General features: G+C 41.4%; 3 protein-coding genes across 4 annotated transcripts in view; 2 read left to right on the top strand and 1 right to left on the bottom strand.

The window, feature by feature from the left end:
* Nucleotides 1-5,056: 5,056 nt before the first annotated feature.
* faah2b (fatty acid amide hydrolase 2b) lies at nt 5,057-15,199 on the top strand. The gene is made up of 11 exons (XM_008283389.1): nt 5,057-5,302; nt 6,625-6,707; nt 7,225-7,361; nt 7,792-8,001; nt 8,939-9,058; nt 9,677-9,812; nt 10,505-10,622; nt 10,737-10,856; nt 12,427-12,538; nt 12,729-12,917; nt 14,119-15,199. Exons 1-11 carry the CDS (start codon nt 5,114-5,116, stop codon nt 14,292-14,294), a joined length of 1,590 nt encoding a protein of 529 aa, XP_008281611.1. The 5' UTR covers nt 5,057-5,113; the 3' UTR covers nt 14,295-15,199.
* A 471-nt stretch (nt 15,200-15,670) lies between these two features.
* Nucleotides 15,671-23,474, bottom strand: nelfa (negative elongation factor complex member A). The gene is made up of 11 exons (XM_008283388.1): nt 23,107-23,474; nt 21,471-21,642; nt 20,314-20,475; nt 19,583-19,672; nt 19,278-19,405; nt 19,082-19,151; nt 18,878-18,966; nt 18,266-18,374; nt 17,812-18,140; nt 17,576-17,675; nt 15,671-16,529 (listed from the first exon to the last, which is right to left on the bottom strand). The coding sequence occupies exons 1-11, from the start codon at nt 23,314-23,316 to the stop codon at nt 16,345-16,347; spliced, it is 1,644 nt and encodes a 547-aa protein (XP_008281610.1). The 5' UTR covers nt 23,317-23,474; the 3' UTR covers nt 15,671-16,344.
* Nucleotides 23,475-24,880: 1,406 nt separating this feature from the next.
* nicol1 (NELL2 interacting cell ontogeny regulator 1) overlaps nt 24,881-25,713 on the top strand; it is a 4,785-nt gene continuing 3,952 nt past the window's right edge. Inside the window, exons 1-2 of one of the 2 annotated variants that reach the window (XM_008283386.1) lie at nt 24,881-24,975; nt 25,186-25,322. In XM_008283386.1, the coding sequence (XP_008281608.1) occupies nt 25,211-25,322 (112 nt within the window). In that variant the 5' untranslated portion in view covers nt 24,881-24,975; nt 25,186-25,210. The remainder of the gene's footprint in view (nt 24,976-25,185; nt 25,323-25,713) is intronic. The other variant, XM_008283387.1, reaches the window with a different exon arrangement.

Below are 25,713 nucleotides of genomic sequence, written 5' to 3'. Positions count from 1 at the left end.
AAGCAGGTCCTGTTGCCTTTGTTTTAGCAGCTAGATAAAGCAGTGAGCCATTAAAAGTTTGATTTATAAAACTGATTTCAAAAGAAGAGTTTTTGACGTTTCACATTTGTTTTACTCAATGTAGTTGTGTGTTTTTGTACTTTGTTCTCTGGATGTTCTCACTACGTTTCTCTATTTTTAGGCTGCACTGCTACACTCATTTCCTACATGTCCGTCTGTTCTTCTTGGGGTTTCTTTGTTTTTTTAATGATTTTCCATTTCTAATCAAACATTTAAGGAACAATGATGTCATGTGTTGCACAGATTGCACAGCTCTCACGGGGAAATGTGTGATTTTGGGATCTACAAAAGTTTCCTAACTTGAATGTCTTTGCACATTTTATTTAATCATTTAATTGGTCATAAATGTTTGCTCACATCTAACATCAGTTTAAAGGCAGCTTTTCTCCACCCTTAAGTCTAGAGCCACATAAACCAAATAAATAAAATGTGATTTAAATTTTTAAAAAAAACCCAAAAACTCACAATCTTCAAGCTTGTTCCAAACTGCAAAAACTAATCTGGGGAAACATCTCAGTACTTGTGGTTTTAACTAATGAAAATGGTCACTTAGACAAAAATAAAAAAAATGCAGACACTCTGTTTTGCCCCCCCAAGGGACAGATATCAGGCTGCACTGGTCTCCAGGGCAGAGAGGAGGGGCTGGAAAGTGGATGAAAGCAAAGAGCCCCGTTTAAAACCGACAGTAAAGTAAATTACTGTCCACTCAGAGATGACAGAAACCAGAAGGGGTTTATGTCTGTGATCTCATTAGAAAAATTAAATGTCTGGATAATGCTGCCTGTGATCACTTTGGGAGCTGAAGCTGTGAAATAATCAGCCTGATTTTTGTCGGCCTGCAAAACGTGAGAGTCGCGGTAATGAGCCATAGGTGGATGGCGTGTGACGTCTATCCCACGACAACAGAGAAAGGAAAGAAGATGGAAATCAATACAAAAGCGCCCAAAGCCGTCCTCTTGTTGTTCACTGACCCCGTATCACTTTACCCTGAAGGCAGGCATTCACAAAGGCTTTAATGTTCCCATAAAACACCACTGAGCTCATGCTGTGCTCCCCGCAAAGACACTACAACCTGAAATAACAGGCAGTTAAAGGCAGTTGTAATTACTTTGTGAACTTCTCCCGCTCGGCAGCATTTCTCCTGCAGCTTCGCACAAACACTGTCAATTGTGCGTTTCCTCTGGCTCTCCCTCCTGCCTCTACATGCCCGGTAGTTGTCTGAGCCTCGGGTTTCACCTTACAGGTGATCAGGTTGTCTGTTTTTCTCCACTCGGTTGGGATTGCGATATGTTTGTGTTGTGCTTTCAGACGGGGCGTACCCGGTCGAGGAACATTTATCTTTTAATTCAGTTTGTCAACAGAAAATGTGGTGTGTTGGCTGAACATAAAGCATTACCTCTGAGCTCTGCCTTTATGGGTTAACAGGTCGTAGGTCAACGACGGCGTGCAGAAGGTTGCAGCATTTTAAAGTTGCAAAACATCCGCTTCCTTCGGTTGACAGAATGTTAAACTCACCTCACAGTCGTCCTCTGATAGCTCCTCTAATAGTTCCCCGCCATCTCCCGATTCCAAAACCGGCCACGAAATTGGGTCCCTCCTGAAATGAGAAGATCAATAAATAGCTCAGCAGGGTGTTGCTGCCGTTCTGTGGGTACTATTGATTTCACATTTCCTTTATTCACACAGCTGAATCCTAATATGACATTTTCCACCAATATGTTGGGAGCACAAGCCCCCTCTGACCGATGAAACCCGTATGAGGCCACTGCAGTTGCTTCTAACCGAAATAAAAGGTCCAGAAATGCTGATTTAACACACAGATTACTGACCTTCATATGCAGTATAGTGTAAAGATACTCTGTTAGATGTTAAGTTGAATCTAAAAATATAGTTTCAGTCAACAAATGCAAAGAAAACAAGTCAAATATCAGCAAGTTAGACATTCAATACTCATATGTAAAACTACAGATGAAAAAACATAAATAAAAGATTGCTTTGGGTACAATAATGTTTTTTTTATATGCAAAGTAACTACATCTGTAAGGATAATTTAAAACAGCTATAATGCAATTCACTGAAATGGAATCAGGATAGAAATCTGAAGCAAAGTGAAATGGAAGAACTCAAGCACCTTGGATCTGTACTCATTTGCAGAACATGACTTAAGGTGCTTCCCACCTCTTACACTACCCAGTCTGGGTCTTTATTTAGGTATAACTGAGCCGGAGTAGGAAGCCAACAAAATGAACTAGGAGCCCTGTGTGTGGAGCTAAAACCAATCAGTGAAGGCCTAATATGGACGTCTGCCAGTCGGCCCACTGTGTCGGTGCTGCAGCAGAGCTCACAGACTCAAACAGACTCTATGGATTCTCCACTAACCCACTGACCTGCATTGCAGAGGCAATTTTTTTCTTTGTGCTACGTGCTCTGTATGTTCAAATAGGAATTAAAGGGGCTGCGCTGCCTTTAGCAATGCTTCCCTCTAGTGTTGACAGACACTTACTTCAGTGCCCTTTGACTGAGCTGGTCCAGTCTGACATTTTTTAAACCTTGACATGTGGCTCCTTTTTGGGGGGCAAAAGATAAAAAATGAGCTCAAAATAACAGGCTACGTCACACAGATTGATAGATATAACCTTTATTGCTCCACAGGGAAGCTTGACTTGGGCTGAAAATCACTGAACCACACAGCACACTTGTCAGTCAACTAAACTGGTGGACAATTTAGCTGTCATAGGTTGCAACAAAATGGCACAGCACTTGGACTGCAAGTGGGAATGCACAACAGGGATTTATCTGTTAGTGACAGCACTCTCCTTCCTTTATTTTGTACTTGAGTTTTCCCGGTGGATGTAGGTAGTCATTTTGTGTTGTGTGCTTGCAAGCTGGCAGGTCTGTAGCTTCACGACAGACTTTCACCGAGACCAGATTCTGCATTTGTGTCTGCTGTCGTGACAAAACGGCAGCTGGTACACTATCTGTTGTACAGCAGACCACAAACAGTTGGTGAAGTTTACTTTACCACTAGATTAACATTTTGATCAGTCTGCATGTATTCTATCATTTTGAACTGCTGGAAACAGTTTTGTCCGCGTCCTCAACAAATGTCATGGCTTTAGGAGTCACAATTTATTGAAAATTAAAAGGATAGTAAAAGGACACTTCAAAATAAAATGAATGGAATTATGTTTCTCTACCAAACAGTGTCGAGAATTCTTCGTTTTTAGACCACTAGTGGAAAAAACATGGACATCTTTTACTTAAGTAGAAATTCTGAAGTATTACTCTTTCATATACTTACTTGTATGAAAGCAGCAGCACTAACATAAACTTAAAGCACCAAAAGTAAAAGTACTATTTATTTAAAACATGCTGTATAATAGATACCTGTATTTGAATTAACGACACCGTCATTCATGCTTTGCTTTAATGTTGCAGCTGGTAAAGATGGTGTTAACATCCTTTATTTACTGCAGCGTTAACTGTGAATTTCTCATGAATAACCTGTAATAGCAGATGCTCACATGGTTAAAAACACTTTTCAAAGCTTGTTTTTTATCTCCAGATTAGCTGATTACAAAGAACATATTAGGTTTAAGCAATTACTGTATGTCACAATATTTTTTTTTTCGTTGTTGGAAATATTTGTATCTGTATATTAGTACCTTATGTACTGGTACCTAATGTGAGCAATGATCAGTGGTGGCAGAAGAATGAACATCTTTTGCTGAAGTAAAAGTGCCAATAATGCCAAACTCTCCCACAAAGTGCATGTTGCTTTAATATTGTGCTGGTAAGGATGCTGCTTATATCAGATAAATCATTTACAGCAGTGTCATTGTGGGTCAATAACCTATAATAACAGATGCTACTTTATTTTTCTTCATTGTATTTCAATATAATCTTAATATGTTGTCTAAATGCAGTTCTTAAATAATGTTGTAAAAATGACAATACCTCTCTGAAATGAAGTGGAGGGAAAAAAATAGCTTAACTGTTAAATAAATAGATATAACAGGATTTTTTGCGGGGTACATATATTTGACATTAAGTCAGTATTCATAAATCCAGGCTATAATCCTGCATTTTCTGGGATTTGTAATAGGACTACTGCCTCGGTTTATGTAAATCCTGAAGAAAAAAAAAACATCTACACATTTAATAAAGTTAACCTTTAATAAAACTGTCTGTACATTGCATCCTGTTCTGAGTGAAGCCAAAGTTAATTTTCTCAGCATGAATTTGCTATTATTGTTTAACGTGGAGAACACAGATATTTATTCAACCGCTTGATGTCAGCCCACATAGTTCAACTTCACCTTCCATTACCTTGGAGACCAACTCAGGTCATCGACAAGTTAGAATAAATCACATATGCTCCGGTCGTTATTTTCAAAATAAAACTCAATATGCGTCATACAGTGGCTATCGAAAGTAACCCTTGCCTTTTTTTCATGCTTTAAATTTTTTCCTGTTAGTGTTAGCTTAGTTTCTGATGTAATAAGTGGACCTTGACTTATTTTTTTCTCTGTTTTGGTAAGTTTCTATGTCTTTAACACCAATTTCACATAGTACTATGCATTTTACCTCAGTAAAAGTACAGATACAGTAAATGGCTCCACAACAGGTGGAAACCATGCATTTAAAATTTTACGTCGGTGATAGAATGTAGGCATGATTAGATAAATGCAATTAAAGTATCAGAATAAATGTACAGAAGTTTTTTTTATGTCAACTATTCATCTGAAGCCTATTAGAAATAGAGTAAATTAGTGGAGTAAAAGTATAAGGCAGCATAAAATGGAAATACTCCAGTAAAATACAAGTAGCCCCAAAATGCACTTACTTCAGGTAAAGTACTTGTAATATGAACCTAATTTTTAAATTTTGTTTTGAAGACACATTTCCGGTTGCGGCCTCGGCCTCACTAACGCGCGCCAGCTTGACCAACAGCTGTATATAAAGCGACGAGCCGCCGCTTGCTAGGAGCTTCCACGGCGCTGACAGCGGTCGAGCAGCCGTTGATCTTCCGTCTTCTCCCCGCGGTGGAAACATGGCTCTGAGCCGTCTGGAAAAGGTTCAGGTATGGCTCTTCAAGGCGGTCATGGGAGTCTTCTCCGTACTGTCGGGGTTCTTCTCGTCTCGGAGACCCGCTGTGTTCGGGAAGAAGCTTCCGCCCGTTAACAACCCGCTGCTGCTCACATCAGCGACGCAGCTCGCCAAGAAGATCCGGAGAAAAGAGGTGTGTACCCGGTGACCGAGTGACAGCCACGGCTGGACGGATGAGTTACAGCTCGTTTATAAATCCTGTAGAATGTCTCCTTAAATATTGTCATGTTTGAGTTTCACTTCATCAGCAGTTATCGATCAGTACCTCAGGAGTTAGCTAGGAGGAGCTTTCTGCCAGTTTCCTAAATTGGAGCATTTTATTTAATATATTTATTTATTTATTTAATTATAACCCCTTATTTCAGCTGAAGCAGCCGCACTCCTGGCCCAATCTGCAGGCATCTTTCTCCAACAATTTGCAAACCTTTAGGTAGATCCTGTAACACCTGTAGAATGACAGCTCACCTGTGCTTCCTGCGCATCCGCAGTAGGAACAGGTGTGTGTTGTGGACTTCACTGTCAGGCCTCAGCAGTGTCTAAAGGAGAGAAGAGGGAGGAACACAATCAAACACTCCTAAGTGAATTGGCATAAGTCTAACAAAACCTGCATTTTTTTTGATGCTGGAGCATCTCAACTCTGTGAGGATGTCACCTGGGAAACGGGGCCTTTTCTCACATGATACACAGTAATGACTGAGAAAACAATCAGCATGATACTCTATAATGTAATTAACTGGGAGCTGCAGCCCCGCTGTATTAGAGCTGCAACCATTAATCAATTAGGTGTCAACTATGAAATGAATCTGTAACTATTTTTATAATTGGTTGATCAGTTTGAGTCATTTTTTGGGGGGGTGTCCTCTATGACAGTAAACTGGATATCTTTGGCTTGTGGACAAAACATGACATTTAAGGATGTGCCCTCGGTCTTTGGGAAACACTGATGGACAGTTCTCACCATTCCATGACTAATGAATGAAAAATGAAATGAAATGAAAAATACTTTATTTATCCCAGAAGGGAAATTCAATATATTATATAATTCAATAATTGATTCATTAGGAAAATAATCAACAGATGAATCGACAATAAAGGTGTAGTAATGCTAAAAGTTAGTTGTAACCATGGACTGTATGCATGTAGGTATGTCTATGTCCATTTCAGTGGTAGGAGTACATAATAATATAACAGTATATTCATGAATAACAGAAAACTCCTTTTTCCGTATTTGGGTTTTCCTCCGTCCCCCTTTACAACCACATTTTGACACCAGTATTTGTGTAGTAAACCTGTGTCTGTGGGGGATCATTTGTCCGTCGCTTCAAGTTTCACCTGTAGTAATCCACCGTAGTTTTTCTCCCACTTCTGCCAGTTTGACTTGTTTTTCCTGAGTTTTCTGTCTGTGTAACTTATCCTATCATGCATTTGCATGGTCTGAATGTTGCGTGTCTGCAGGTGTCGAGTGTGGAGGTGGTGCAGGCTTACATTGACCGGATCCAGGAAGTTAACCCTTTTCTGAATGCTGTTGTGAAAGACAGGTAAAGAAAGAAACCATCTCTCATTACCTGACACTTCACTCAGGGCTGCAGTGATTGGTTGGTTGAGGTGCTATTTTGATAATCAAATAACCATAATTAAGGTTATTCACTTTTTGAAGCAAAAACAGCAAACATTTACTTTTCCAGCTTCTTAAATATGAGAATTTGGGGCAGCTATTTATATGATTCACTAAACATTTGGGGATTTTGAACTCTTGGTCAGACAAATCAATACGTCTGCCAAAGAACAGGCTTTTTTCACGGTTTTCTGACATTTTATGAAAAAAAAGTGAATTAATGAATCAAGAACATAGTAGGCAGATTAATTGGTATTATAATAAGCTTGAGTTGCAGCCCTGTTTATGTAAAATGATTTATTTTAATACATACATTATCTTTTCTCACTTGCACAAAATGTACTTGCGCTTCGATCTGTTGTGTTTTTTCTGCCATATTTGCGGTCTTAAAATCAAATCCACAAAACAACAACAAACCTGAGTTCGTTTCCTCTTTCCAGGTTCGCTGCTGCTCTCCAGGAGGCGGCCCAGGTTGACAAGCTGATCGAGGAGGAGACTGGAGGAGAGGAGGTGCTGGAGGACCGACTGCCGTTACTGGGAGTGCCGCTATCTGTCAAAGAGTCCTTCGCCCTCCAAGGTAACTCCTAGTAATCTTATCACCTGTCGGCTACTTTAAACCAGCCACTGTCCTTTGGTTACACACATGTTGGTCTGTACATGAGACAACATGTGGTACTGGTAATATACATCCAGCTACAACCACTTACTGGGAACATGCAGTTACTTGGACTTTAGCACATAGTATGTATGTAAGCCGTGTAAATCCTGTTGAGAAACCTTGACATGTTAGCTAGTTTGAATCAGGTTTGTGACCCATTTTTTTGACTCACATTTATGGACAAATAGGAAAATTTCTACTTAATACTGAATAAGACATAAAACTCCAGATGAGAAGACAAAATAAACGGTATTTTCATCAGATGAAAATGATGTTGAGGCAGAAAAAATAAGTTTAACGCCAGTAGTTTTAAGTCCACCTGAGTAGTCGACATGTTTCCGTCTTCCAGGCATGCCCTTCACTACAGGCGTGATCTCCAGGCGAAGGGTCGTGGCTGCCTCCGATACTCCATCGGTGGCCCACTTGAAGAGAGCGGGAGCCATCCCACTGGGCGTCACCAACACCAGTGAGCTGTGCATGTGGTGCGAGTCGCACAACCACCTGTACGGCATCACCAGGAACCCGTACGACCTGGAGAGGGTACCAGGAGGAAGCTCAGGTTAGCAGCTGCTGGTTTAACAAGCGGATGTTGATAGAAAGAGGAAGTGTCTTCCCTATTTATTAGCTTGGAGTCAGGAAGCATTTATTCATTGTCATTGTGTTGGCGTCGGTCTCCAGGAACAGTCTTGGCTTTAATCACATTACTCTACCCTGCAGACACACCAACACAGAGCCTCTGATGCTTTAAACAGAACTTCCACTGATTTTTCACTTGGCAGTGTGTTTACAGGTCTTTGTGAATATGTGACAGAAGCTGAATGAAGCCTTCTGAGTCTGCAGAGGGAGTTGTCCAAACTCTGATTAATCTAGAGATGCTTAGCAGTTGTCGGGCTACATCACTCGCTACAACACATATCTCTGGCTAATGCTGGTGTCAGACACTGACAAAGAAGAAACATGCAGTTAATGATGCATCAGTTTTCACAGTGATAGATGTGTAATACCAAATGAACTGCTGAAAATAAAAGTGTCATTCAGAGGCCCAATTCATTATTATTTTTGGCCGTTTAAATTTTCTTTTAGATCCCTGAGTTGTACTAAAGATTAAACTGTTTCTTTGCTGATGACATTTTGCTGTAAGCGTATGAATTCTCTCTCAGGTTTTTAAACATAACAAACCAGAAAACATTACGTTCTGGTTGTTTAGGTCTTAAATACAGCCACAGTGAGGAAAGTAACAGCCACATATGTTCAGTCATTAATCTGCAACTATTTTCTAATTCCAGTATTTTAATATTCAGCATTGAACATTCTCTGGATCCTTTACTCCTCTATGACAGTAAAGTTAATATCTTGGAGCTGTGAACAAACAAGACACTCAAGGACGTCATCTTTTTTTTTTTTTTACCCCTGTTATTATAAAGACTGTGGTTGCCAGTGGCTCCAGCTTACCTCTCCTGTCTCTGTGTTTATCTCCTCTGTTTGTCCGTCCTCAGGGGGGGAAGGCAGCATACTGGGAGGAGCAGGTGCAGTCATCGGCGTGGGCTCAGACATCGGTGGCAGCATCCGCATGCCCTGTTTTTTCAATGGGATATTTGGTCATAAAACCACTCCAGGTAAGAGAAATGGATTCATCCAACCTGTCCTTACTCTCTGTGCTGCTTTACCAGCTATTCTTACAGAGAAAACAGTTTCTATGATTTTGCTATGTTTGTAACATAATTTTGCGTCACTCACAATGCGTAGCTGTCATCTGCAACCTCCACCTGCCAAACACCAAACAGACACAGTAAGTAGCTGGTGAGCATAGTGAAGGATTCACCAGCTCAGGAGTCGGTAAAGACCAAGAACAAAAGATGTGCAGCAGAGTGGTGTCTATGTATTCTAGTGCGTGCGCAGTTGGTGCATTTGCAGCAGAGTGAAGGTGCTGAGATGGAAATAGGAGGGTACATGGAGGTCCGCACAGAGCTCTGGGTCCCTCTAATGATGAAATCTATGTCATCTGGACCCTCGTGGATGCTCACATACTTGCAGTCTTGGAAAATGTCACACTGGCCTAAATAAAAAAGCGAGTGCTTGCCAAATCAACCTAACAGCTGAGGTCAGTGTTCTGCTCACAGCTTGTTTCTGCTCCCTCCAATGGCTCAAAAATATGACACTGATGATTTAAAAAAATAAAAAAAAAAACATTTTTACTGATCAGACTGCGCTGTAATTGAGATTTTTTTCTGTAGGTGTCGTGTCCTGTGAGAACCAGCACCCTCCTACCTCTGGCAGACAGGATGAGTACATCAGCTCCGGTCCAATGTGCCGCTACGCTGAAGACCTGCTGCCTATGCTCAAAATCATGGCTGGACCCAAAGCTCACATGTAAGGACTCTGCTAGTGCAACTCACCTTACTTTAGAAACACTCAGGTCTGACACAGCAGGTTTCTATGAAGTGTTCTCTTTGCCTGTGCACATATGCAGCTATTATGCAGACATGACAACTGAGACGCGTACTTGGAGGCAGCAGGGAGGGAAATGTGTAATATCTGCTGTGTGTATAATCAAATTGTTACAATGCAAATATGGCAATCATCCAGAGACACACACACAGTCTCAGGCCTAATTGTTTTTATGCTTCATGGATGTGATAAAGGTCTACGTGCAGTAAAATATAATATAATAGAAAACCTGTATGAGCAGTCACATAAATAATAATGGTACAACTGCCAACAATATGTCATCAGAGCAGCAATGTGCGTCACAGGAGTAAAGATGAAAAAAGAAAAGAAAAAAAAGAAAAACCCTAACCCTATGCTTTCATGTGATGCCACATGTTGGCATTTTGAAAAGGTGGCGGGTAGCTGCAGATACACGGTCATCGTAAATCCAACAAGTGTTTTTCTTTGAGCAGACAGTCTTAGATCTGGGCTTTGCAGGGTCAAGAGTGAAGTGAGGTTTGTTTGTGTGGACCTTGATCAGATCTAAGTCGACGAGAGCAGTGTCTGATAACCTCTAGTCTTTGATGTACAATGGTTTAACAATTTACAGCATCTGTTGTCACTTGTCCGCACAGGCTATCCCTGGACACAAAGGTTGACCTCAAGAACCTGCGGTTCTTCACCATCCCTCACGACGGTGGCAGTACTTTTACATATCCGGTCAGCAAAGAGCTCATAGACATTCAGAGGAAGGTGTGTTGAATTCATCTTTAACAAATCAGATTTTCTTGAGTTTGTAAGAGACGCCATAACAATGTTTCAGGACGTTTTTTTTTAGATTTGAAATCTTAACGTGATGTTCCACAGGTAGTGAAACGTCTGGAGGCCGATCTTGGAGTGAAAGTCCAGGAAGTGCATTTCCCTGAGCTCCGCTATAGCTTCCAGATCTGGGACAACTACATGGGTCTTCCTGACAAGGAGGGAAAGGTCAGTGTACCTGACAACCTGATCCCAAGCAACAGTTTCCTGCATGTCTGTACAGAACAGTCACTTTACAGCAGACAGTCTTTTGTGTGTCTCCCAGGTGGGAAACGACAGCAGGGAACCAGACATCAGTTAAGCTGCTGTTGCCAAGACTCTCTTTCTAATAAAACGTGTCAGAGTGAAAGAAAGCAGGCCCAGTCTCAGTCACAGCACCTATTGTAGTCTGCTGGCAGAAATGGCTCACTAATCTGTTTAGCTGCCAGCACATAACATACCACACACACAAACACACACTCACAGAGTTGTGTTTTCATCTCCTCAGAGGGCTTTCTATTAACTCAGATTAATTTTCTGCAGACTTTACCGAACCTGAACCTCTACCTTCCTTAACCTAACCTGAAAGTACTTTAAGTAAGTACGGTTAATGATATACAATGTGAAGACTTGTTTTTTTGTCCCCGGCAGGACTTGAATCCTCACAATGGGAGTGTGTAAACAGATTACGTCCACACAATTTGAAGTGCACACAAGCACACACACAATTTTCTGAGCGCTGCAGGTTTCTCAGTAAATCTGATAAGTTACTATTACGGACATGCTACAGCTCGGCAGGGCCTCCAGATATGTTCTTTACCTAACCTAAGATAACAGTTGTGGTAGAAAGTAACGAAGTACATATACTGAAGTATTTTATACTTCTACTGCACTACATTTCAGAGGAACGCACATGTTTCTGCTTCGTCTGACAGCTGACGTTTATGACTGCACAACAACACGTGATCCGCTAATATAATTCAATGCCTAGTTAATCTTTAACGAACACCAATGCTTCCCACACTCTGATGCTTCTTCTTGTTTCCCCTCTCAAAGTCATACATGGTTTGAATTAACATTATGAGGTTTAAACTTTTCCTAGTTTGCACAAAAAAACAGGCAGAATTGTGTAGCCGAACTATCTTTTCTTTCCTGCCCCATGAATCACCTGACGCCCCCTCGGATTTATTATGTAACCTGCTAGATGAGCCGCAGACCTTTTTTGTTTTACCGCCTCATGATACACAATGTAAAGCTGCTGTAAAGTCAGTAAAGAAGTATTAATGCAGTAAAGGAAACACTAAGATTTAACAGACATGCATTACTCAAAAAAAACAAACAGTAAATGGTTTCTTTTCCTTTTTCTGTACTTTTGACTGGTGGATTGTAAATGCAGTATTTTAGGCATCAAAGCCTCCAGATGATCTCATTAAAAGCACATTTTTCTTAGTAATATTTTCTGTGCTTTATACAAGAGTTTCCTACTGTTCTGAAGTACTCCATGACTAATAAATCACTTAGTTTAATTGAAAGCCTGATGAGGTAACACTGGCACAGGTTAGTGTTACCATCCTGATAATGATCCTTCTGCAGGCTGGCGTCTGGTGGCAACAGAAAATAGCAACCACACGACTGTGACTGTGGCTGAGCGAGAACAGCACAGTGCTTACGCCACGGAAATATAATAGGCACACATTGTGTACTTTATGTGACCTTGGGAACACAAAATAACTGTGTTTAAATTGTTTTCTTCACTTAGCCTCCCCAGCCGTTCACTGAGCTGATGGGTGAACCGGGTCGCCCAGCGTGGCCTGTGTGGGAGCTGCTGAAATGGATGATAGGAAAATCCGAGCACACCATGGCTGCTATTGGTAAGAAGAAAAGTACATTTATGCATATTGTTTACTTATTTGGTATCAGTTAAGTTTTATTTTTATTTGAAGCGCAGCTGTCTTCATTTTATTATATTGTTTTGATGGGAGCAAAAAAAAAAAAAAAAAAGCTAGTTATTGGTAATAAAGCTAATAAATGCTCATGTTACATTATGTGCGATGCCTTCAGGTTTGGGTTTGCTCGAGATAACCCGGAAGTCCAAAACCTCATCCTTCATCATCCAGCAGAAGGAGAAGCTGCAGAAGGACGTGGAAGAGCTACTGGGCACCGACGGTGTTTTTCTTTACCCCTCGCACACCAGAGTGGCCCCCAAACACCACGACCCACTCTTCAGACCCTTTGACTTTGCCTACACCGGTAAGTGATGCCAAGGACGCAGTGGGACAAAGCTCAGGCAAACAACACTGAACCCCAAAACATGTGGGTTTGAATGTCATGTTCTCATTAAAAAAAAAAAAAAAAATCTGAGAAATTACTTTATCAGAGCCAGAAACTGTAAATACATAAAGAATCATCAGATTTTCAACTTTTTAATGTACCTTGAACTACTAGACATCTGTGACCTGAACAGATCTAAGCCTAAAATCATATTTTGTCAAAACTGCTTTATTCTACATTTCTTGTTTACATTTTTTTGTGCGTTTAACTTCTGCCGTTAGCGGATCAGCTGCAACCTTGAGTCACCTGACAGAACTTCAGGGACTTTTCAGCTGAACTGCAGGCTGCGTTTACGCAGAGCAGATAGGAGAGGATCATTTTCAACTTTCACTTTTTTGCTCTTTTTATTTATGGTATTATAAGTGTGTTATACTGCACAAAAGATACTCGAGTTCTCCCTACCTCTGGCTATAGTTTTGCTGTTTCCATAGAGGAACAGGAATTTCTGTTGCACTGAAAAATGAGTCCACAGTGACCAAAATGTAACAAAAGCAAAACATGTCCTACTCTGGGTTCAGAGGGTTAATCAATTAACTTCAACGTGACGTAAGCAGAGCAAAACCCCTTAAATACATCAATATTTGGTGTGACTACTTATTTAACTTCATGGTGCATAAAAGATAGTTTAAGACATCTTGGAGGACTTACCGGAGTTCTTCTGTGGATTTTGGCTGCCTCAGTGTCTTTGCCTCTTCATGTGATCCCAGACCAACTCTAAGATGTAGAGATCAGGGCTCTACGACGACCAATCTTTAGCATGATGCTGTTCTTGACCAGAAGAAATAGACCTTAAGTGACCAAGTGCATCATCAAAACAGCACAATTCGTAAAACCTCGAAAAGGCACCGGAAAAATCCCAAATTAACCCAAAGTGTATATAATAACACACTGCTGTGAGAAGTAGGTGAACTTCTTTCTCTGACTTTTTGTCTTCTGGAGTTTATTATCTGTGACAGCTTCTAGTCTTGGCTCTTCCAACTAGTTGTTCATTTTACTGTTGATTTCTGTTTTCAAGAACTCATAGGAGCCGACATGTTACACAAACCTTCAGAATTGATCCCATGAAAACATAGCATGCAGTAGGTATTTCTAACTGTCACCTCCTCTGTTCCATCCCCAGGCATAATTAACATCCTCGGACTGCCAGTTACACAGTGCCCTCTGGGTCTGGGTGAGGAGGGTCTACCTCTGGGTGTGCAGGTCGTTGGTGGGAAGCTGCAGGACCGTCACACCCTCGCTGTGGCTCTGCACCTGGAGAACACGTTTGGAGGCTGGAGGGACCCTGGAGCAAACTAAAACCACACCTTCACATGCTAACAGCCATTACCAAATCTCCAGACTGGTGCAGGTTGAAGATTGTGGTACACTCATGCCTGACGTGCTGCCTGCTGTAGTACACAAACACAGAGGGGTATAGCTGGCACTTTGCCTCCAGTGACAGAGATTGATTTTTGCACTAATGAGGAATCAATCATTCCAGTGTCTGTTGTGACTTTAGCACCTAACCTGTTCAGAGACAGTTACGTCATGAGCACAAGCTTTAAAAATGTTGAGAAGATGAGAGGAACTATCTGTTAGCATTCACATTATCACACAAAATAAGGTTTTTGTGCTGTTTATGACAGTTACAGTCACACACGTAAATGCAGACTTACTGTTACTATCTTAAGCCCCTGAATGTCGGGTTTAGTATTTTGAAAAGCCTAAACACACACTTTCACTCAGGTTGTTCTCATTCTGACTAATTAGACCTCTGCTCACGTTCATGCGCTGTGTTTTCTGAGGTCACCTGAATCTTTAAAAGGTGTCATTTGCGCTGTACTGACAGCTACAACCAATCAGAGAGACGACAATCAAGTGTGGTCTGGACACGCCATCATAGCAAATTCATTTAAAGAGCACATTTCAAAACAAATGCTGACCCAAGTGCTTTACAGAGATGGAATTGGGTGGTCTAAAGAGCCAGAGGAATGAAACACCTGTGCAGGTTTTTACCTGGTGGCTAATCCTAACAGGCATCAGTGTGATAGAGGATAAAAAGGACAAGAGGACTTACCTGACAGTGGTGGAAATATACTGGAAAAAATGCATAAAACCTTAGCTGCATGATAATGTGAATGTTGCAGAGTAGCGCTGGATCGACTGTGGTGCCTGTTTTATGTTGCAGCTCATTTCAGTGAATAAAAAAAATGAGGTCAGAATCTTATCTCATAACTTTTCTTCTTATAACAAAGCACGTTTTGCATCAGGTTCGATTAGCAAACTTACAGTCAGAGGGTTGTACTATTTATAAATGTTCCTCAAAGGTTTTGATACATCCTGGTTGGAATGAGAAAATGCTTGAAAACCCAACAAATACGGAACTTCCCATCAGCCAAAGACCAACTCAGTGTTATTAAACCCAAACGTAAAGGATATGGTAGTATATTGTCGAAGCTCAGTAATTTCATCCTCACATGACCAACACTGCATCCATACACCTGCACCCACCAATCTTTTCCTCTACAATCCATCTCAGGACATGAACACTCTAATAAATTACCCTGAAATACACTTTCTAACGGTAACAAAACAACCAGGTGACAGTTACAGTACAAACTGAAGGTAAACTGATTCGTAAAATCCGAGCACGAACGCTTTGGTCCCAAACACTGAAAAAGAGAAACACCCCCTGAAGCCTGTTGTTGATTTATTTTCTTCCCTTCTTTTGAAAAAAGGATGAAAAACTGTTAAACATCTACCAGAAGGCTCCAAACAGAACTTGACAGCAATGAGAACTATTCACCGCCTATGTGTGTTTGTTTTGGTCGCCTCAGTGATGACCGTCATCATTGTTCTCTCCTTTTGTTTAGTCACAAAACATTCTGTTCTGAAAAGTAGACGAATAATCTGCAAACATGACATTTGGACAGAAAAATACAGACAGCTTGTCTTCTTTCTAGACACGTGACATGCTTGTACCTCGGTACAAATGTTGAAAGGTGCCTGTCGTGAGGATAATTCCTCTGCTCAGACTCGTAGAACTCTCTCCCCATCCTGAGCACAGCATCATTCAGGACTCGGAGTTGACTTAAAAACAGAAACAGTAAAAGGGCAAGGGAAACAACCAAAAATAAAAATAATAATAATAAAAAAAAAGATACAGAAATATTCTTCAAAGAGTCCTGCATTTTGGCAGTGCAGGAAAAGGGAGGACCTTTCTCTCCTTGATAATCCCTCGCCCTCCCAGTGCTCGATTTGGCCCAAATGTGTATGTAAATACTTGTATCTGTGTGTAAACATGTTTTTTTTTTTCTCGAAGTGGATAAGAAATTTTGGGTGTGTGATCTCGAGCGAGTGAAATGCCTCAGGAGGTATTGGTAATCGGTTTGTATTTCTTGAGGCGGGTCCACTGTCCTGTGGAATAGTTCATTTCGAAGACCGTGTCCACCAGCATGGTGGTGCTGCCGGTGCCGTCGGCTTTGGGCAGGACCTCTGTGTGCTCGCTCAGCTTGATCTGGATGATGTCCCCCTGCTCCGGGCACGGGTTCTCTGCAAGGGGCAGGAGGAAGCAGACGGGTTAGTTTTGGCCCTGCAAGACCTGTAGAAGTGCTTTGAAAATTGTCAGGGATATTTACGGAAATTGTAAAACGGTATAGTGCATTTATGCTGCTGATTTATGCTTTAAATTACATGGATGAGCTTGTTAAAAATTACATTTGCTGTGAAAACAAGCAGCAACACTGTGTGAAACCACCAAAAAATGATTTTGAAACTCACCAGGAACTACAGATAAATACAGGAAAGTTAGATCCCTTTACTTCCTGTGAAATCTGAAATATCCCCGCTGGATCTTGTGTTGTTTTCGTGTATTTGCACCTCAGACTTTATGTACAGAGGAGTATTACATGTACAGAACTAGACCCCTTTTCCAAGCCTTAATGCTTCCACACATCGTTTCATCTGTCTGGCAGCAAATGACTTCACTTCCAATGATTCAGTTAAATTTGTGGGTTGGTAGAAATTCATCATCATCAAACCGATACATGTTCATTGCAGCATTTTGAAACAAAAACCATCTCCGTCCAGTTGAATGTTTCAGCACCATTTCAGGAATATTCTCCATCCACACAAATGTCGATAAACACATCATGTGACTGTTAACAAACACTTGGAAGCAGAGATGGTTGCTAAGAACAGCAATGATAGAAAGTAAGACCGGAGGTGTATTCGTTTGAACAGATGACGAGGTGGGACTGTACTGAAAGTAAAACGGGCTTAGGTCTTTGTTGTCTTCTGGAAAATAGTAACGTGATACGACCATGATGAATCAGGAATAAACATGGAGCGACCTACAAGAGCCAAACACGACGTGAATGTGGGTGTATGAGTCAGCGTCTCTACAAATCTTTTTTTTTTTGCCAATTCAGACGACTGACTGTATGTAAAGATGAATGAACCCTCTGTGACGTCATCTACAGGTTTCCTTAAATCAACAAAGTGTTAATCAGTACGGGTCACACACTGTGAGAAAGAGTGTTTTAGTGTTTCGGAAAATGTTGCTCTATTTTCTTTTCTGAGTACAACTTCCCCCGTACCTCTGGATCCAGCCATGAAGCCCAGGATGAGGGCCTTCTCTGGTCTGGTGACCTTGTTGGCTGTCTTGAACATCTCCTGGGCAGCGTACATCTGGTCTCTCTGAGGATTAGAAACAGCATGTGGCAAAGAATTTAGCTGACAGAGATTCAATATGCAGAGTTCAATAATACCAAAGGCAGTTTATGTGACTAATAGGTTTTCTTTCAGCTGCTCAGACTCTTGTTTTAAGCCTCACCGTAAGCGAGAGGTTCTTTTTGGGCTGGGGCTGTGACGGCGTAGGGGCTGGTGCTGGGGTAGGGGTCTGAGGTGTGCTGGGGGGCTGGGTGGGAGTCTCTGGCTGGCTGGCAGTCGCAGCTGCTGGGGGCCCGTTGCTGGCCGGGGTGGAGACCGGTGTGCTGGGGGATGTGGGGGTCGCAGGGTTTGCTGTGGTGCTCGCGTTGTACATCGGTGTCCTCTGCTTGTACTGGCCCGGTAAGGTGGCGTTGGCACCAGTGCCTGCTGTTGCCGACTCCTCTGGCTGCCGAGCCGCCTGCAGCGTGTCCCGACCCGAACCACCAGCATTTGCTTTAAAGGAGGTGGGCAAAGCAAAGTCATGAGAAGGGAATTTATTTTACTTCTGCAAGTGTATGAAAGCACTGTGCTGAGGCCTAGCTGCAAGAGAAGAGACAATTCTGAGTGGGCTTCCTAACCTGGCTGCGCCTCGGAGCTGGGAATGTAAGAGGAGGAGGGAACCATGCTGGGTGTGGCCGGTAGGTAGCTGGTTGAAGGCAGAGGATTCTCGTTCAGCGCCCCAAGTTTCTGCAAAACAAAACAGTGAGGGTGTTTGAAAACTCTGATATGACAGAGGAAACACAACAGAGTGACAAGAGAGGGGTAGTAGGGCTGCACAATTAAGGCCAACAATGTAAATAAACTGAGCCCTGCTTCTACTTCCATGTTGTGGTAATAGAAAAATCTTTGCATGAATGTAAGACTTAAAATAAATGTATTCACATGAATTCAGCCATTTAGTCTCTTTACTCAGTTATTGCAGTGTAGCACTTCAGGCCAAAAATGTATCTAAAAAATAGTGGAACAAATAGTTTAAATGTCAGATTTACCAAGGCTGAACCCTTGAGACTTTGGGTTGTTTTCTGTGAGTCAAGTTTTCTCTGACTGGAGTGTTTTAAATGTGAAAATCATAGTCCATCATGCTCAATTGTGGGAGCCAAAATTGTGATCATGGTTAGTATTTGATATATTTAGCAGCCCTACGTGGTAAAAGGAGACAAAACTGGATACACACACATATAATAAAGTACCTGTGCAGAGACGAGGCCAGCAGCGTAGTCCGGCGTGGTGTTTTCCACCACTGCTTCTTCTTTGGCTGCCTTCTCTCCAGCCTCCGTTTCTACACCAGAACAAAACACCATTTAATCATCAGCGTAATTACACATTTATTTGAGTGATGAGTTTAAGTTACAGCTCTTAAACTTGGACTGGCAGAGGGCTGGAAATATAGTTACCCAAAGTCTTTCTTCTCCTCTTTGCCTCTCTTCCAGCTCCAACCATGTCTAGCTCTGAAATATCTAACAGCTGTAAAGAGGAAAAAATGCCAACTGTGAGAAAAGTTCCAATCTTGAACAGACCTTAAGACCAGGAACTGAATCAAATTAGAACAACTGTGTATATAAGCATACACAATGCATTAACCAGACTTACCTTGACCCCCCTCTCCTTACGCAGGGGCGTCCGTGCGGGGGCAATAGGTGTGCGGTTACTGGGAGGGCTGAACATACTGGGAGCGGTGGGACTGCGGAATGGGGCCTTGGGAATCCCCTTGAGAGGAGCTATGATGCAAACATTGACACGTGTATCAGTGACAGAAGCCAAAAAGTTTCATCTGAAACAGGCAAAACCTTGTAGTATGAACCTCTGACAGATCAAAGTTATGTTGTTTTGTTAAATGGTCCTCCGGCGGCACGACACAGCAGATGTTTGTGTGCACTTGTAGGTGTGTAACTCACTAGTAGTGTCAATCTTTTTGACCAGTCCTCTCCCTTTGGCATGAAAAGGCACTCCGGCTGTCTTTTTCAGCTGCTGGGCTGTCTCTGTGGCTAAAATAGAAACACATTTTTCAAAACATTAACTTGGCATCGGGAATTGGAAACCTCGTCACCAACCGCCTCTCTGGCACATTATATCAACATAAACAACCAATTTACTAATTTGTTTGACCATTTAAATTGGCACCACAATGTTATGTATGATGAGTTCAATGCCAGATCTGAATGAGCATTTTATTTTTTTCATTATTTTCATGAAAGACATGATACCAATTAACACAATTACCAAAGACTGTTTTAAAAACATGATCTGGTAGCTTGTCAAGCAGGATGTAATACCATCAGGCACCTATTTTTCTCAAGCTGCCATTACAGAGCTTTATGAAAAATGAAAGGCACAAAATGAAACAGAGTTGTCACAAATGGAATAATATGCAGCTACAAATCAAACTGTACAACAGAGCTCTAAGTAAGTCTAATAAAGACTTCCAACTGAAAGGCCGCTGTTTGCAAACAGTATAGCAGTTGGTAACTTATAATCATCCTGTGTTTACTCGGCAGTTCTTCACATTGCTACACATATTGCAGGAGAACCAGATATTACAAGGTCAGTTTCTGCAATATTGTGAAGCTGTAATGTAACAGATAGAAATAAAAGGCCACAGTAGATAGAAAAGAAAAAAGCAACTTACATTTCTGTAACAGTTCTGCTCTGAGGGTTGCACTCTTGGGCTTCCTCTTCAGCTGGAAATGTTTGACGGGGGGTGTCAGGGGTCCCACTAGAGTGGTCAACGCGCTCTTGTTCAGGTACTGGCATTCCAGAGGAAGCATGGCAGACGCCTCACACTCGCCCACTGAGGAGGGGGAGAGAGGACAAGAGATTAGCTGGTGTAACTGTACACCACTGATTCTTATCAGTGACAGAGAGTGTTTTTTTTTTTTCCATGTTAGGTATAAAGCAACTGACACAATAACAAAATCACTTCATATTATGAATCCACCAGCCAAGGTTGCCACTTGGAAAAAAGCTTCAATGTCTTATCTGGAAAGAATAAATACATTTTCTGTTGCAGCAACCCATCCTGCTAGAACTAACTGTATCAGCAGAGTGAAATGTGACATTCCACAATAGTTATGTTGAAGACACTTACATAACCTCAAGTGTGGATATATTAAGGTTCTATGTGACGAGTGGAGAATGAAATAAAAATCTTAACACAGCAGCAGAAATATTTCCAAATAAAAACCTCTCTTCTCTTTGTTTTCTTGGCCTTTACTGAGCTTAACCTCCTGTTCAAGCAAGCAGAGAATGTTTCATAAAAAGCTGTTAGACCAAGTGATACAGATCATGAAAGGAAAAGCCCACAAGCATCTGCTAAACTACACCATGTTGCTCTGCACCAGCAGCCCCCTTGATAGTTACCCAGCCATCACTTGGAAGCACAAAACTGTAAATTCTAGTGCTGAAGTGCATTTAGTAGACAAAAACTGCTAAACCTTCTCCAATTCTCACCTCACATGAGCCAAACTAATGACTCTAATCATGAGTGCAAAAGGTACAAAAACGTCACAAAACTGCAGGGAACAAACACATATGTTTGGAGTATTTCCATCACATTTGCTTTTCCAAATATTACCAGAACACTGTGTGGACATCTAATGCATACAGAAGCCTAAATACAGTTAAAGAATTGTAATTTAAACACGTAGTCAATTCAACTCGAGCCGCTGCTGTAATATGGCATGAATATGTGCCATATTCACTTCTTTTAAACTTATAATGTCAAGTGACAGTAATGGAGAAAGCATCACTGGCCATATGACTAAAGGACGCCCATACATTCCTTACCTTTCTCCCTGAGCTCTCCAAGAATATCCTGAACATTTGGATTCTGCTCCTCCAAGTCCAGATTGAGAGAGCCAGTCTCTGGGAAGGACTTGAGGATGTCTGCAACCATCAGCACCCACGGCTCTGAATCCACCGTAGCCAGCTGGATTATCTCCGACAAGGCCTCCTTCATCTAACAATGCAATTTGATTAGCGATAATGTTAAAATAGTGATAACACAAGTACATATCAACATTAAGGCAAAAAGAGAACACTAAAGACATTTTTTTCTTTTCTTTTTTTACAGATTACAAACATATGGTAACTAAAACGTGTGCATTGTCAGGACTTATAACGAATCTGGAGTGTTACAATGAATTACTTACGAGATCATAAAAGACAGAAATTGCTTCAAACACGTATTTATTATATTTTTCTTTGGTACTGAAGATAATACAATTAGCACAAAAACTGTCACTGTGGTATGTTACATAAAAGAACTCCACTTGGAAAATAACAGGACCTTACTGTAAACCACCTCTAACACTGAACAAGGAGGGTCACTCTGGACTGCTGTGACGGACTAAACGTGGGGGTGTGCACAGAGGCTGGTGTTGGGTCTCCATCCACTGATACCCAGTCCAGGCCAGTCACTCAGAACCTCAACCTCAGCATGGCGCCGTGGCTTCACTCTCAACATCCTCTAAGTGTGTCTGGATTTAATTTGCTTTATCTAATTAATGTGTCTCAAGGTCAGACTATTTCTTCATCCTTGTCATGTTATATCTGTAAATGCATTCATTTGTGTTTGCTTTTCATTATAGTGCAGGCATTACATTATTATCTGTGTGATAAAAAGCTTTTTCTCAACTTGTCTTATTTAAAGATTGCCATTAAAAATGATTAGTAATTATCAACATTGATTGAAATTAAATATTTTATTGTGACACCTTTTTCCAGCTACACAGCTCAGCCCCAGTCACTGCTGCTTCTAGTTAACTAAAACATGGTAAAATCATAGCGCAGATTCCATATTATATTATAACTGAGGAATAAAGGCATAATTAAATGTCAGTTCAGACACTTTTGTGTTTAACATCATATGTGACTGTGCAGGACACACTGATGACGGCTGTCTAACGTTTTAAGCAGCTAAACAGGTGATATGTCGGACTGGCGGCAGGTTCCGCCTCCAGCTCAGTCACTGAACGCTGCTGCGCCCATCCCACCACAATGTCTGTACGAGAACCGCTAGGCTAATGTTACCCGCTGTAGCTGGTGAACCACTGCTGAAAAAAACGCACTTAAGTACTCAGGACAAGCTAGCCGTGGAGCAGGTTAATGTTAAGATAAAGTACTCTGTTGTCTCGAAGCTGAGGAAAAACTTCAGGAAACGTCGCCGATGTAGCATCAGCGTGTTGCCTCTAATGTTAGCTAACAATATTAACCTGTAGTAAAAGACAGCAGGCTAGCGCTAACTGAACAGGTTTATTAGTGCTGCTAGACTTTTCAAAAGCAGACTAAACGCTCGTAGGGAAAGCAGTGTTTTGGTTTGGTGCAACTAGCAGGAAACTGCGCTCCTTTCTTCGCGGGGAATCTAAGTTAATAGCTTTTCTTACCTGTGAGGCTAACAGCTAGCTAACGCACAGCGACCCACCTCGTCAACGGTCCGCCGGGGAAGATGCAGCATCCCGAGCAGCAGCTTCAGCTTCACTGGCGGCGACAAGCTCGAAAAGCACAGCCGTATGTTGTCGATTACTGACACGGTGAGGAGAGAAGCGATGCTCGGAGGCGTCCAGAGCTCGTCCGTGGATCCTAGTTTGTTGTGAAGCCACAGGCCGGTGTCGCTGTCCTTCATCGACGCCATCTTGGAAAAAGAAGTGTTTTGAGTTCGGGCATTTTAACGGGCTACCTAAGAAAACAGCTGTCAGGACCCCGCCCACAGCGGCAGGGGGGCATTTATCAACAGTGAACCACGAACAATGCAAAAGAATAAACAGGTGAAGCTCACCTGTGTTGAAGAAATTTTACTCATAGTCCTCATGTGAAGTTTGCTGTAGTGGGTGTTTATTAGTATTCCGGTATACGGTGGGCTCACCAACACAGAGCATGAGTCTGTGAAGGTGGACCGACCCTGAACATCTGCAGAGTCACACATTTATACTGTAAGTCAGAGGGTAGGGGGGGCCTGTATGTAAATACAGAGGTGAATAGAGGTAAATTAACATACAGTTGATAATCAAATGGCAGGAGGTAAGGGGGGCAATGAACAACAGGGGGTGGAATCGGGTGCCTGTGACAGGGGGTAGGAAAACACATGACAAAAGGTGATGGGAAAACACATGGCAACAGGGAATGAATTCAGGGGTCTTTGACCATCACAATAAAAGACAATGGCTTTCTTCTTCACCTGTAAGACCACAGCGGTGCCTCTGCAGAGATCAGCTTTGTTTATCTATAGATTTACACATTATTCTCTTAATAAAGTTTAAAGAAACTTCAGTAAAATCACCCTTACTTAAAGAGCACATTTACAACTGCACTATATCACCTACAATATAATCCATCCATCTAACATGAAAGGATAGGGTTAAAAAAATTAAATGTAATATACTCTAACAAATTACCAGATTCTAATTTTAAAATAAAGGTTATCACTCTATAACAGTTATACATGGAAAATCCAACAATTCCAAAATTCCCTTTGAGCAAGCACATTGCTGACAGTGAACAGAAACAAATCTATTCTTATGAAGAAGCCAACACAAACCCACACATTCAGTGTGTTGCAGCATTGTCTGCCAATTCAATAACTAGGTTTACATTTGGATTATGGAGCACTAATGCAAAGCATCAGCTGCTGGTGGACTGTACCAGAGCAAGACGTCTTGAGTTTTTGCTCCACTCTCATCCTATGTAGCAGAAAATAAACCGATTAGATAATAATAATAAATAACAAAATAAGTAAATAATCCTGTTTCATGAGAAAAACACAAAATGTGCTTGTATTTTCATTCATTTTAAAACATTTTTTGGGGGCATCTTAAAACTTTAGAAAAAATCTAATAGAAGTGTTATGATGTCTGTAATTACGCAAAGGTGCAATATTTATATAATGATATGTGTTTAGTGTGTTACAAATCAGTTAATAAATCTATCTATCTGATAAATTACCCAACTAAAGCTGTTTAAAGTGAATTAGCTAAATGTGGACAAGAAGAAGTGCATTTCCCTCTGAAATGTGCTGCACAATGGAAACAAATACAGTACATGACAATTGTAGTTAAGTACAGTACTGGTGTGAATGCTCAAGTTACTACCATCATTGATGATAATTAATGTGTCAACATTTGTGGACTAGATACACATTAAGGCTTTTATTTTGAATGTTGTCTTGAATCTGGTCCCCAAAGCAAATTTCAGATGACCCACGCGCATGCGCACTCCGTAAATCCACATACAACAGTCCTCGGTGGGCATCTTGCGCTGATCTGGTGTTCTGCAAAACATCATCGGCTGATTGACGGTAGGTTAACATACAGGTTTGGTAAATAAGCTGCGGTTATTCTCGCTACATTATATTTGGAGACACTGCCAAATATTTACTGATGAAAACTGGGCAATTTTCTAAACAAAGCCCATCGGATTTATGTGATTTCATTGGCTGGCGGCCGTGTTGGACATTTTCTGTTGTTTATTTGTGCAAACGTGCCTGATTTGAGCCTCCTGATTCCAGGTAGGAAGGTGATCGGATCATCGCCATGGCATCCAGTGGTTTCGTGCAGGCGGCGGTGCTCCTTCTGGCGGTGCAGCTCGTCTGTCTCGGTGCAGCTGATGCGGATCAGGACACTGGGACTGTCATCCCTGCTGAAAGTAGGTGGATTTAAACATGACATTTTCTTTTTTTTTTCTTGCCTGTTGAGGGTGCATTTTGAAACCTTATATTTTATTTAGGGAGAAAATAGGCTGCCACAGTGATGTTTTTGACAGGCTCAATGATGGCAGGTCCCCCAGAGTGTTACAGTGGGAATAGTAGGTCATCCTAATTAATGTGGCTGCACATCATCACACTGCGCCTTTTACGCACATTTTATCATCTCGGCTAAATTTAACCAGAGATCGGAAGCAAAATACCTACAGTTTTATCATGTGGTTGATTTTTGGGAATTTTGACCTTGCTATCAGTGATATTTATCTATTTATAAGATGCTTAATTATAAACAATCATGTTACAATAGAGCTCCTCAATAGAATTCTAATTTAA

Source organism: Stegastes partitus, unplaced genomic scaffold (assembly GCF_000690725.1).
Source record: "Stegastes partitus isolate 25-593 unplaced genomic scaffold, Stegastes_partitus-1.0.2 Scaffold308, whole genome shotgun sequence".
Taxonomy (NCBI): Eukaryota; Metazoa; Chordata; class Actinopteri; family Pomacentridae; genus Stegastes; species Stegastes partitus.
This window is presented reverse-complemented; position numbering and strand designations above follow the sequence as displayed.